The 12645-nt window shown below is 41.2% G+C and overlaps 1 protein-coding gene across 7 annotated transcripts in view; it reads left to right on the top strand.

Annotated features, from left to right (window-relative positions):
• The window catches only part of NEDD4 (NEDD4 E3 ubiquitin protein ligase), a 129435-nt gene that overhangs the window by 98767 nt on the left and 18023 nt on the right, over positions 1–12645 (top strand). For all 7 annotated transcript variants that reach the window (XM_087859186.1, XM_087859187.1, XM_087859185.1 and 4 more), the window contains 5 exons: positions 2995–3161; positions 5027–5138; positions 5230–5397; positions 8358–8423; positions 10976–11095. In XM_087859186.1, coding sequence (XP_087715312.1) covers positions 2995–3161; positions 5027–5138; positions 5230–5397; positions 8358–8423; positions 10976–11095 — 633 coding nt within the window. The remainder of the gene's footprint in view (positions 1–2994; positions 3162–5026; positions 5139–5229; positions 5398–8357; positions 8424–10975; positions 11096–12645) is intronic.

The raw sequence follows: 12645 nt of genomic DNA, 5'->3' as shown, positions 1-12645 counted from the left end.
TTAATGCGTGTTGTGATTATGCTTGCGTTCTGATTCTCTTTGACTCCATTGAGTTGTCGGCAATTACACACTAGCTTTCAAGTTAGTAATTGAATAACATTCATTGATACTTAGAAAATTATTTTGTGAAGAATATTAGCTGATACATGTTTCATAGGGAGGCATTCTCTACAAAAAAATGAAAACTCAGTTTTTCTAAACAATATTCAAATGTACAACTGTACTTCCTAGAACTTGAAACAGGTTTTTAAAAATGAGACATTTAATTAAGATAGCTTTTCCCCTTCTCAAGTTTACTTAGATAGCATAAATTCACTAAGGAAACCGTAAAGAGAGAAATCTTTAAGAAGATTTTAAAGAAATAATCTTGTGGTACCATTTTCCTAGCTCTCACATTTTTACAGTCCTTTACAGCAGTAATGAGGACCTCTTATTAATAAGTTTTATTAATCTACAGAAAAATAATCAGTGACCGTATTTTTTTAAACGACCATTTTTCAAGAGAGTGAAATATAAAAATTCAACTCGCATACTTTTAAAATCGAGGCCAGAATAATAAAATTTGATTAAGTAAATACAAGACTAATTTTGAAGTATGTGGATTCGACAGTATGATCATTGAAAGGAATGGAAAGGAGAGAGAGAAGGAAGGTAAACATAGTTGGAGAGAGAAAGTAAGAGGATAAAGGCAAAGGAGAGAAATAGAACAATAAAAAAAAGAAAGCAAAATTAAAGAGATGTCTGTTCCGTAGAAAAGGTAAAAAGGAAAAAAACAAAAGTAAGAAAGAAAGGGAGTGAATTTTCCAGAAGAATTCTTTGTCTTCCGTCCTCCATACCCGCCCTGCGCACCTCACCTTCTGTCCTGCCTCAGTCTATAGCCGCTAACCCTCCCACCAGACCAGCCAGACATCAGACTTGCTGCAGAAACCACTGTCCTTTTCTCCAGGCTGCCAGAAAACATTCCTTTCCTTCCCAGCTCTTCTTTCTGACCCTTTCTTTTCAGAGTCAGCCTTCCAGCAGAAAAGAATTCTCTTCCACCTTCTAAGCCATCAGCTGGCTGGCACACAACGGTCCCTCAGCTCTAGATCCCCACCCAGTGCCTCGAAAGAAAGGCTGTAGATATTAAGGACATTACTTTTTTGCCTGTTGTTATGGTACCAGATAGGCTTCCCAGTTTGTCATTTTATTTTTCCACTTTGATTTGATAGTTTTTGCCATGTACAAATTTGGGGGTTTTGTCATCAAATTTATCAGTCTTCTCTTTCATACTTAAAGGCTTCCCCAGTCTTGGAACATATTTTTTAAATCTCAGGTTTTCTTGTAATACGTGTTGGTTTTACTTTGTAGCATTTAAACGTCGCTCCATCTGTACCATCCTGGTAGAAGGTATGAGGTAGCACCCCACATCATTTTTTTTCTATTTTCCCACAGATTTGAGCTGTCTTTATCGTATCCTGAAGTCCTATAAATTTAAGTCTTTATGGGCTTTCTGATTCATTGTGTTGAGCCATCTGTCTGTGTGTGCGTCAATGCTCCTCCGCTTTAAGCATGGTGTATAATATATTTTATTCAGGAGGGTTAATCACACGTTGTTCTATTTTTAGAACTGTGCTGGTTATTCTTGCTTATTTGTGTGTCCATTTGACCCTGAGAATTGCCTTGTCCCATTATTTATAAAAATCTGTAATGTAGGGGTGCCAGGGTGGCTCAGTTGGTTAAGTGTCCGACTCTTGATCTCAGCCCAGTTCTTGATCTCAGGGTTGTGAGTTCAAGCCCTGTGTTGGGCTCCATGCCCAGCGTGGAGCCTACTTAAAAAAAAAAAAATCTGTAATCTTGGCCACTTTATATATTAACGTGGGGAGAAATGACACGTTTGTGAGACTGAGTCTTCCTAACCAAGATCATATTATGTCTTTTCATTCATTCAGGTCTCTTTTTATGTCTCTTTAGGAGAATTTTTAAGTTTTCTTCTCTCATTTATTTCTGCTTTCCTAGCCATATTGGTATTTAGTAGGCCCTTTTACTACTGCCTTTTCCGTTAGGAAGTTTCTTATGTTGAAGCATGCCATTAACTCTCGCTACCCTTCCAAGTAGTTCCTTACCCTAATCACCCTGCTTTAGGCTTCATCTACATACACCCCGCACTAGTATCAGAGGAAATTTCCAGGGCCTTCCTGGCACTTAAACAAAACAAAGAAAACAAATGAAATTTTATTTCTTCAACTACTTTATGACCTGACCAAAATGCCTTTCCATGATCCAGAAAGAGAAAAGTCCGATGTGAGAATCGTAATGGCTTTTCAGTTGCCAAGAGAGTTCACTGTTGCAATTATTTCAGAATCCTTTGCCTTTCCCTGTCATGCCTACACATATCTGGCCTTCATCTAGTGATTTTTTTTCAGGTCTCAGATAGTCACAAATCTACCATAATAAGGTGCTTTCTCTATGGGAAAGTCAGTGCCCAAAAGACAAAATTCTTGTCCTTCATTCAATTATATGGCTTATAATTTAGAGAATAGACTAAGGTGACACGAGTTTCAACAGTGTTTCTCAGTGCTGTCCATCACTGTTTGTTTAAACATTTTTTCTGTCCTGGGGCACGTGGCTGCCTCAGTAGGTGGAGCATGCGACCTTGATCTTGGGGTTGTAAGTTCAAGCCCCACGTTGGGTATAGAGACTACTAAAGAATAAAATCTTTAAAAAATTAAAATTTTTTCTGTCCTTTTTTTCCTGTTAGGTGTGTTTTAAAACTTTTTTGAAAAATGTTAAAAGTTTCAAGCAAAATGTAAATGTTATCATTTTGCAGGGAAAAAAAAAGTCTTCATTATCATAAAATGTTCATATTATGGTCTTAAAAGTTGACAGTGTGCAAATTCTTCCTTGCATAATTTCTGAAACTGGATTTGCTAATCTCTTTTTAAATTTCCTCTAGCATAATTTATAAGGTTAAAAAAAATCAGGCATAAACTTAATTGTTACCACTCTGTTTTTCAGCCTGGCTGGGTTGTTTTGGACCAACCAGATGCTGCTTGCCATTTGCAGCAGCAACGAGAACCTTCTCCTCTACCTCCAGGATGGGAAGAGAGGCAGGATATTCTTGGACGGACCTACTATGTAAACCATGAATCTAGAAGAACACAGTGGAAAAGACCAACCCCCCAGTATGTGCTGGTGGCTTTCACATTTGTGACCTGAATACATTTTGTCCACAAATTTTCATTTCGAAGTTGTCTTAAATGGATTCATAGTAATATAGGGATCCATAAGCTGTAAAAATGTGAGGATTTTTATGGTCCAGGGCTTTAAAAATACCATCTTAACTGTTCGTTTTCTAAAATGATTTAATAATGTCCAAAATTATTTGAGTCAGAAATGCCACCCTTCTAATTGCTTCTTTACATTAGTTTATAGCCACAAAGGATATGTTTTTCTCTTTAGAATGGTTTAGAAAATCTTGGAAATTTTTTGTAGTTTGTTACTAAAATATAATAAAATGTTAATTTCTACAGCATACTATTTTTAAATATAAATTACTTATAAACTATAAAAGACTGAATAACAAGGGTCTTTTGTTAAACACTCATTTGCCAGTCTGGTCAATGTTGTCTTAAGTGGCCAACGCACGCAGATCAAGGATAGAATGACCTTTGAGGTATTCTAATGTATGTCTTCTCAGTGACATTTTTCTTTATCATCAGACTGTATATTTATGAATATGCATTTACAAATGTCCCATTTCTCACATTTATTATCAAATGCCCTTCCATTTCTCCTCCCTTATGGCCTTGTGAAGCCTTTCTTTAGTCTTCTACTTTTTGACAGAGACTTAAAATTTTTCATATTTGTCCATTAATTTCTTATTTTTGGCTTTGGTATTTTGTGTCTGATACAGTCCAAGCACTTTCATAGGTATTTACTGTTCTCAAATCCTTCCAAAGCAAATCAGTGATCCTGGTTCTTTAAGGCACAGAGGCATCAATGTCTGTAGGGACGTGTACAGTTATAAAACTGAAGACACTATGAAATTCTACAAAATTGTCCTACTACATGCCTCAGTATTATAGCAAGCCTGACTTGAACAGAATCACACTTCTTTCACTATGGTTGATGTCACTTTCAGCTAGCCTAAATCAGGTATTTAGGGGGAAAAAATCTGAAGCATTCCCTTAGAACCATCTGTCAAAATTACATTTTCTTCAGCAATAGTGCAGTAAGAATTGATCTTCTGACTACCCTGGGCTTATATGGCATTAAATAAATTAACAATAATTTTGTTGTTAAATATTTGTATGCAATTCTTGCTCTGATGGTCTGGTTATATTAAAGGCAAATAGCTTGAATAATATAATAAATGGGGTAATGGTGTTCAGTCCAATTTACTATAATGTTCCTAAACTCAGGCATGTTTTTACTATTATCTTTTTTCAGACCAGGCTTATTTCTGTTAATGATCAAAAACAGATCCTACGTAATCTGGGATCTATTAAGTTTTTAATTACAGTGTTTCTTACATGATATTTCCTTTTGCCCTCTGCATTCATGCATGGGGAACTCTACTCTTGGTTTAAGATCAATTTGGGACAACATTACTGTCTGGTTCTTGAAGCCGTGTGTATAACTGCTAAAGCTTCTTGTTTATAGTCTCTCCGGAGCTACTTTAGATCTTGCTCATATCATAACATGGCAAAATAATAATATAATGAGATTATTTATGAAACTCTCAGATATTCACTTATTCAGCAAATATTTTCGAGCACCCTTACATGTCACACATTCCCCTAGGCACGGTGACGAACTAAAATGCCAAAGTCAGACGTGTTACACATATTCACAAAACCTTAATTGCATGAGGTACTCTGAAGATCCCAATGTGCCCATGACCTCATCCCTGTGGGTTGAAATAGTCTTTGGCCTAAACCAGTGAATTCTGATCTAAGGTATTTTTTTTTAAAATGATCACAGCATCTTTGACTATCATTTTAACTATGTTCAGACATGGGTGATGGTTTTTCTGTTTCTAACCCAGGGACAACCTGACGGATGCTGAGAACGGCAACCTGCAGGCACAGCGTGCGTTTACCACCAGGCGGCAGATATCTGAGGAGACAGAAAGTGTGGATAATCGAGAGTCTTCCGAGGTAGAAAGAATTTTCTTGTTCTTGTCCATAGACACATGCTACAGCGATCAATTAAAGTATGTGTGGCTTAAGATTATTCTGTTTGTTTTAGAACTGGGAAATTATAAGAGAAGAGGAAGCCACCATGTATAGCAATCAGGCCTTCCCATCACCTCCAGCATCAAATAACTTGAATGTTCAGACTCATCTTGCAGAAGAATTGAATGCCAGACTCACAGTTTGTAGAAATTCAGCCTCCGGCCAGCCAGTATCCAGCTCAGTAAGATGCTCTTAGATTTTGTCGTAGCTTCAGGATCTTTATATTGTATATATTATTCGATCGCGTTTCCAACATTTACATAAAGTCTTGTCTTTTATCGAGATACAATTGACAGACAACGTTGGATTAATTTAAGGTGTACAACATAATGATGTGATATACATCTATCATATATATTATAGCATATATACATATATATATTATAGCAAAATCATTACCACACTGAGTCTAGTTAACATCCAGCACCTCACCTAGCTACAAATTTTTTTTCTTATGATGAGAAAAATGTTGTCTTATGTGGCATATAATAATGTGTTAGGGACTTTAGGACTTTGCGATATGGTCATTTTTTCAAATATCTCAATTAATAGTATGGAGCAGAGTCATGGATAACCCAGATGGGTCATTGGTGCCCAAATAGCCATGACATAAACCAGTGCCTTCCCTCCAAAGACCTCCAGGAACACACTTGTAATTAAACATGTTGGGTTTACTACTCATTTCATCAAGGAGAACACATACCCTGAGGTCTCAGTAAGAGTATATTAGAAAAGACTTCAAGGATTTGGGTTCATGTTAGGTGATTTTTTTGCAGTGGATGCTGTCAGGAAGCGAGAGTGTGGGGCACCTGGGTGGCTCGGTTAGTTAAGTGTCTTGAGTCTTGATCTCAGGTCTTGATCTCTGGGTTGTGAGTTCAGGCCCCACATGGGGCTCCATGCTGGGTGTGGACTCTACTTAAAAGAAAAAAAAAAAGCAGGGATAATTCTGTGATTGGGTGTCTCAAATCTTATGTATGGTAAGGCTAAAGCTATAATTAGTAAAAAACAGTAGCCACTCAGATTTGCCAGGATGGAGAGATATTTGATATTTTGTGGCTTGGACAGTGTTCACATTTCGTCTGTGCTCAGGCATGATTACAAAGTGGTCTTGATTTGGTGTTGATCCGACAGATGAGTGCCAGGCCAAGTCCTGCATGTCCGGGGCTGCTTTTCTCCTCCTCAATTATACCCACCTGTCACAGGTGTGAATGAGAGCTGACGTACTTGGACTAAACAGGGATGTAGATGGCATTCAATGAAGTACTATGCAGCCGTGAAAAGAATGAAGGGACTTTGGGGTTTTGTTTTGTTCTGGGGGGTTTTTTTGGCTTTGCGGTTTTTTGTTTTTGTTTTTTAAAGATTTTATTTATTTATTTGACAGAGAGAGAGACAGCCAGCTAGAGAGGGAACACAAGCAGGTGGAGTGGGAAAGGAAGAAGCAGGCTCCTAGTGGAGGAGCCTGATGTGGGGCTTGATCCCAGGACTCTGAGATCACGCTCTGAGCCGAAGGCAGACGCTTAACGACTGAGCCACCCAGGTGCCCCATGCAGTTTTTTGTTTTAAGATTTTATTTATTTATTTGAGAGAGAGTATGAGAGAGAGAGAGAGAGAGAGAGCACAAACAGGAAAAGAGGCAGAAGGAGAGAGAGAAGCAGACTCCCCACCGAGCAGGGAGTCTGACATGAGGCTCGAGCCCAGGACCCTGAGATCATGACGTGAGGTGAAGGCAGACGCTACGCTTAACTGACTGAGTCACCCAGGCGCCCCTGTACCTTTTGAATTTCATACCATGTGCATATTAATTTAAAAAATCATTTATTATTTTTAAAGTATTATATGGTTATGGTTAAAAATCCAAACAGTGTTGAAGTATATAAAATAAAAATTCAGTCTTCCATCTTACCTCTAACATGTGCTCCCTTAATTGCTGTTAATGGTTTGGCATATATTGTCCTACACATTTTCTATATATTTATAAACATGTATGCACACACATATATTTGTACATAATTTTTTGAACCTGAGATCATCTTTTGGTAACTTAACTCTTTTCACTTGTCATATCCTACATGTTGGACCATTTCGGTACATACAGATGTCCTCTTTTAAAACCAACAAAGAAAAATCATCAAACATCATTCAAGTACAAGTAATCCTAAGATATCTCACCAGTCTCCTATTGATAGACTTCAGATTGTTTACAGTTCTTTGTTATTGTAAACAATACTACAGTAGATACTTTGACTTAACTTATATGTATGTTATAAGTTTTTGGTTTTGTTATTTAATAACATCAAAAAATTCAGATAGTGACAACAGCATGCATATAAAAGCACAGGGAAAGAAAGAATAAGGGTCTTCTGGGGAACGAGTCATCTAGAATGTCCAGAGGGTGGGTGTTGAGGTGGGAAGTGCAAGAGCCATGAGGCGCAGCCTGGTCAGGGAGCTCACTGTGTTCTGGGCTACGGATTTCATGCTGGTGACCATGAGAGGTCACAGACAGCTCTCCGCTGGAGAACGATGTGACCTGGTCTGCACTGTGGGCCGCTCTCTGGCCACAGCACGCAGCGTGCAGGGTGGCTTTAAGGAAATGGGACTTGAAACAGGGAAATCTGTAAGGAGGTTGCTGCAGTAACAGGCAAGACGACAAGTGATGAAAACTTGAAATTAAAAAAAAAACCCAACTTGAACTCAAATGCAAGGAGAATATAGTTGAGAGCTAGGAAAGAAGCAGAGTAAGATCTGGTGACTGCCCTGTAAGGGACCCGAAGGGAGTCGAGTGACGAACTGATCCCTGACCAGAGCCGCTGCTGGACTCCAGTGCAGCCCACCGAAACACAGAATACCCAACAAGGAGCAGGGTTGAGTGGGTGTGGACAGGGGAAAACCGAATCCAGTTTGGGGCACAATGAGGGGTATTCATTAGACATTCAAGAAAAAGTGTCCGTGGGGCGGGGGGGTGGTGCCCAGGAGCCACAGGGTGGAAGATGCTGGCCCACGGGGGTGTGGAGAGCAGCTGAATGCCACTCCATGGTCACTCTTCCTTCCGCCCCCTCACACCCGCCCCCAGGACCTTATCTGCCGCTGGGACATAGCTCAAAAACCTAAAGCTACTGTCACTCTTTTTTTTTTTTATATGAGAATCATTCCAGCAGAAGAGGCAGCTTACAAGCCTATACTTTTGAGGAACAGCCTACACTTCCTGTGGTGAGTTTTAGCCTCTCCCCTCATTGTCAGTAAAAATAGGAAACTCAAGAATTTTTATTTTGGGGGGGGAACGCTGAGTATAAACATTTGCCTGCTTAGCCATGAGCCAATCCAGCACAGAATCTAGGTTCTTGGAGATGGGGTTCAGGGGAGGGGGAAACGGGGGTCATAGGCGGGGGAGATCTGCCTCCCCCGCGGTAGGAAAGCAAGGCCTCTGCCCCGTCACTGTGGCTGACACATGCGCTTGTCTGTGGACGTGCTGTGCTGGCTGCAGGTGGTCTGTGGTCAGTGTTCAGGTCTGGACTGTGCCGTCCAGCCGCCTCTGCTCCGTACGCCGGCCCCTGGCCTCGAGCAGCAGCGTCTGCCCCGTGCACAAGTGTCGCATCAGGACTCAGGTGCTTGGGCAGGTGTGCGCCGGTGTTGGCACGCACGGTGGCCAGGCTGGACAGAGTTCTGCTCTCCCTTCCCTTCAGACTCACGTCCGCCTCCACTGAGGCCTTCTGCCTCCTTCTCAGTAGGGTTTCCAGCCTCAGCCTTGACTGGGGCTCAGACCGGAACAGCCTCATGCCTGGACCCTTGACTCCCTTTTGGTCTTCCACTCCCCCCCCTTCCTGGCTCAACTCTCATTACTTCTAGTTTCTCTCTCCTTTATGCAGCCCCCACTTGCGTCTTACTCCCAGGCTCCCAGCCCCTTCGGCCTACCCTCCTCCTCCTCCACCCACGGGAACCTCCTGCCACCTTCACCCCTGTCCCTGCCTTTTCTTCCAAACAGGCTGCCCCATTTCCTGACTCTCCCCTCCTCTGGCTCTGTGTGCATGCCATTTCCCCATGCAGAATGCCTCCTCATGTGTTTTCACCATCTGTAATTTTGAATGTCAGTCTATGCGTTTATTTTGAAAAGTGGGGATTGTTTTTGCTTTTATGAAAATTCCAGCATAGGGATGCAGAGGCCCAGAATTCCTTGAACAAAGAGTGGCTCGTCCATCTAAAAAGGTGGCACTACACCGAGAGAGGGACACCGTCGTGGGCTGAGGAAGGAGGGGGGCAACCCACCTGTGCCATTGGCCCAGTCAGCATTGACCGTCTACAAGAGAGGAGATGCCACAGAAAGACGGCCCGCACCATCCTTTCTCTCATGACTGCCACTTGCCTGTCCTCTGCTAGCTGGAGCCCGCTTAAGCAGACATCCATGGTTTTCCCCCACTGCCCTTTGTAATGTCCTCATCCAAGGAAAATGTTGCATTTCCGATGGACTGGCAGGCATTCATCCAAGAAGGAATTTGAGGTGCACCATGAATAGCAGAATCTAGAGACGATTTATATTCATCTGTACATACACACATTTCAGTTTCTGTATGTACTAGAAAAGCGATCTCCATACGTTTTTCTTCTCAATACGTTGAATAGTTTAAGTTTTCTTGAGATATAATATACATACCATAAAATCTCATTTTTACATGCACAAATACATGAATTTCAGTAAACTTATACAATTGTGCCAACGTCCCCACAGTCAAGTTTAAGTACCCTTCATCACCCCAGAAAGTTCCTTCAATCCCAGCACCTACTTTCAGCCCCAGGTAACCACTCATCTGTATTCTGTAGCTGCCATGTTGCCTTTTCTAGAAGCTTCATAGACGTGGAGCCATACAGTGTTGTAGTTTGATGTATCTGGCCCCTTTCACGATGTTTTTTGAGATTTAACCATGCTGGTGCATGTCTCAGTAGTTCATGGTATGCTGTCGTGTAGACATATCTACTATATTTTTTTTATCTACTCACCAGCTGTTGGACCTTCGTAAAGCCGGGCAACTTTAAATTCCGTTATTTTGTAGACCAACAGAGCATTGTATCTGTCAGCAATGTACATCTACCCCCGTGTGTCTGGGGACAGTGTAGCTGGTGAACAGACCAGTGGTGATAGTTTTGATGTGTAAGACACGTTGGGGAAACAGGCCAAACCTTGGGGAGTCTAATCAGGTTCAAAAGACAAAAGGAAGACCAAACCTGGACTATTTTAAGTAAACCTGGGAATAACCAGACCTCTTTGTTCATTAGTAGTAAACTCATAAGTAGCAAGTCCCCAGCCCTTACAGAAAGAAGGCAGCAGTAACTTTTGACTCAGCACCTGTGGGTGATAAATTCTGTAGTTAGACTACCTGGCTCAGATCTCAGCTCCGTATTAGCCATGTAGCTGTTAGGCAATTACCCCAGTTTTCTAAGCTTCGGTTTCCTTGTAAATAAAAGCAGGCTAGTAATAGCAATTATCTCATTAAGATTTGTGTGGAGGTTAAGCGGCATGATCTATGTTAAAACTTTTAGCGTGTGGTGGTTATTGCTGTCATGTTTTATTAATGTTGGTATCACTCTCATCATTACGGTCTGTTCCGGTGTTTCTTTTTTTAAGTGGAATGTGGTACACTTCATTTCCTATACCTCAAAATATGATTTAAAAGTCTCTTCATTTTAAAGAGGGCAGTGAAAAAGGGAGGTGGTCTTTTTAAAAGGATGTTTCATATTCTTGCTCAGTTTTCCTGTATTCTGTGCTGTAGCTTTTGCCTACTTCTTCCGGATTACCGCCAGGTTGGGAAGAAAAGCAAGATGAAAGAGGAAGACCCTATTACGTAGATCACAATTCCAGAACTACCACCTGGACAAAGCCCATAGTACAGGTACTGTGCAATCCACCTGTTAACTTGTGTTCCTGCGTAATTCACGCCGGCAGCTTCCTGTGGAAGCTGGTACATCCCTTTGTGGTATCTACTGGCTACCGCTAGCATCTTCTAATTCTTTGCTGACCCTGGACTCCCATTTCCTGCGGATCTCTCATATACATGATTACCACTCGTTAACATGTAAAACAAGTCCAACTGGGAATAAAAGGACAGAGTAAAAGATCTGGTCCCTTGGGTAACAGTGAAGATCATTATTTCACTAAAAGGTAATCTTCGTGATTAGGGTCCGTGAAAGAAAGTTTCCTCAGTGACACTTTGTCCTTCGCAACAGGAAGAGCCTTTTGTGATATGTCCTTGTAAGTGTTTAGGAAAATGTTTATTTTGTCTTATCACCATTTCTCTTACTGAGAAATTTTTTGACACTGAAAAGTATAGAGAACAGTACAGCAAATGCCCATCTTCTTAACATCCAGAATGTACCACCATTAACAAATCACCGTATTTGTTCGTAGACATTTTATTACGGGAGTGCCGGGGTGGCTCAGTCAGTTAAGTGTCTAACTTCGGCTCAGGTCATGATCTCGGGGTCCTGGTATCAAGCCCCACCCCCAATCAGGCTCCCCACTCATCAGGGAGACTGCTTCTCCCTCTGCCCCTCCCCCCACTCACGTGCACTCTCTCTCTCTCTCAAATAAATAAAATCTTTTAAAAATGTAAAAAAATAAAACTAAATTCCTTTTAGCCAAGCACTTGGGTCCCACTACCCAGAGAGAAGCACCGTCTTAAAAGTCTGTTGGGGATTCTTCCAGTCTTTTTTTTTTTTTTTTTTGGCGTAAACAACAGAAACATTTCTCACAGTTCTGGAGGCTGGAGGGTGTGCTCAGAGGGCAGCATTTTGGGTTCCGGTGAGGGCCCTCTTCTGGGCTGCAGACTTTCGTCTTCTTGCAGTAGCTTCACATGGTTCTTCCAGGCTCTTTTATACACTTACATAGAGAGCTTTTAAAATGATGCAAAGTAGTGTTTATGTTCCTGTGTTTCAAATTTTGCAAAGATGTCATATTATATAATTCTAAATCTTTTTTTTCCACATTGTTTTTTAAATCCTATCCATGTTGTCTTATATATGGATCCAGCTGTTTCTTTTAACCACTGCCTAATATTTCATCAAATGAATATATTTCAACAGTCCATTTCTGCAATGGATATTTGCCATGCATTTTGCTTGCCCAGCATTGGAAGCCACTTCTGCGTGTGGGGGATTGTGCACTCTGTACGTCTTTGGGGCAAGCAGAGACAGCCTCCTCGAACTGGCACCGTGGCTGACCTTGCCACTGGGGCACGGTCCCCCTCTGACCTCGCTGCGGCCTTCATGCGTATCCGCAGCAGACTTGGACTGTTAGCCAGCATTGTACCGCTCAAGGATTAGCTGAGAAATTATGAGTTATTTTAAAAACAAAGTGACAAAATACTATTAGAAAAATGAGTCTGCCATGTTTAGATCTGTTTGTGAGGATGCATTGTTTGCGGGGTAAGTTACCTTGTAACCA

Source organism: Ursus americanus, chromosome 36 (assembly GCF_024610735.1).
Source record: "Ursus americanus isolate L20-20 chromosome 36, mUrsAme1.1.p, whole genome shotgun sequence".
NCBI lineage: Eukaryota > Metazoa > Chordata > Mammalia > Carnivora > Ursidae > Ursus > Ursus americanus.
The sequence above is the reverse complement of the archived record's forward strand: the minus strand, read 5'-3'. Positions and strand labels throughout refer to the sequence as shown.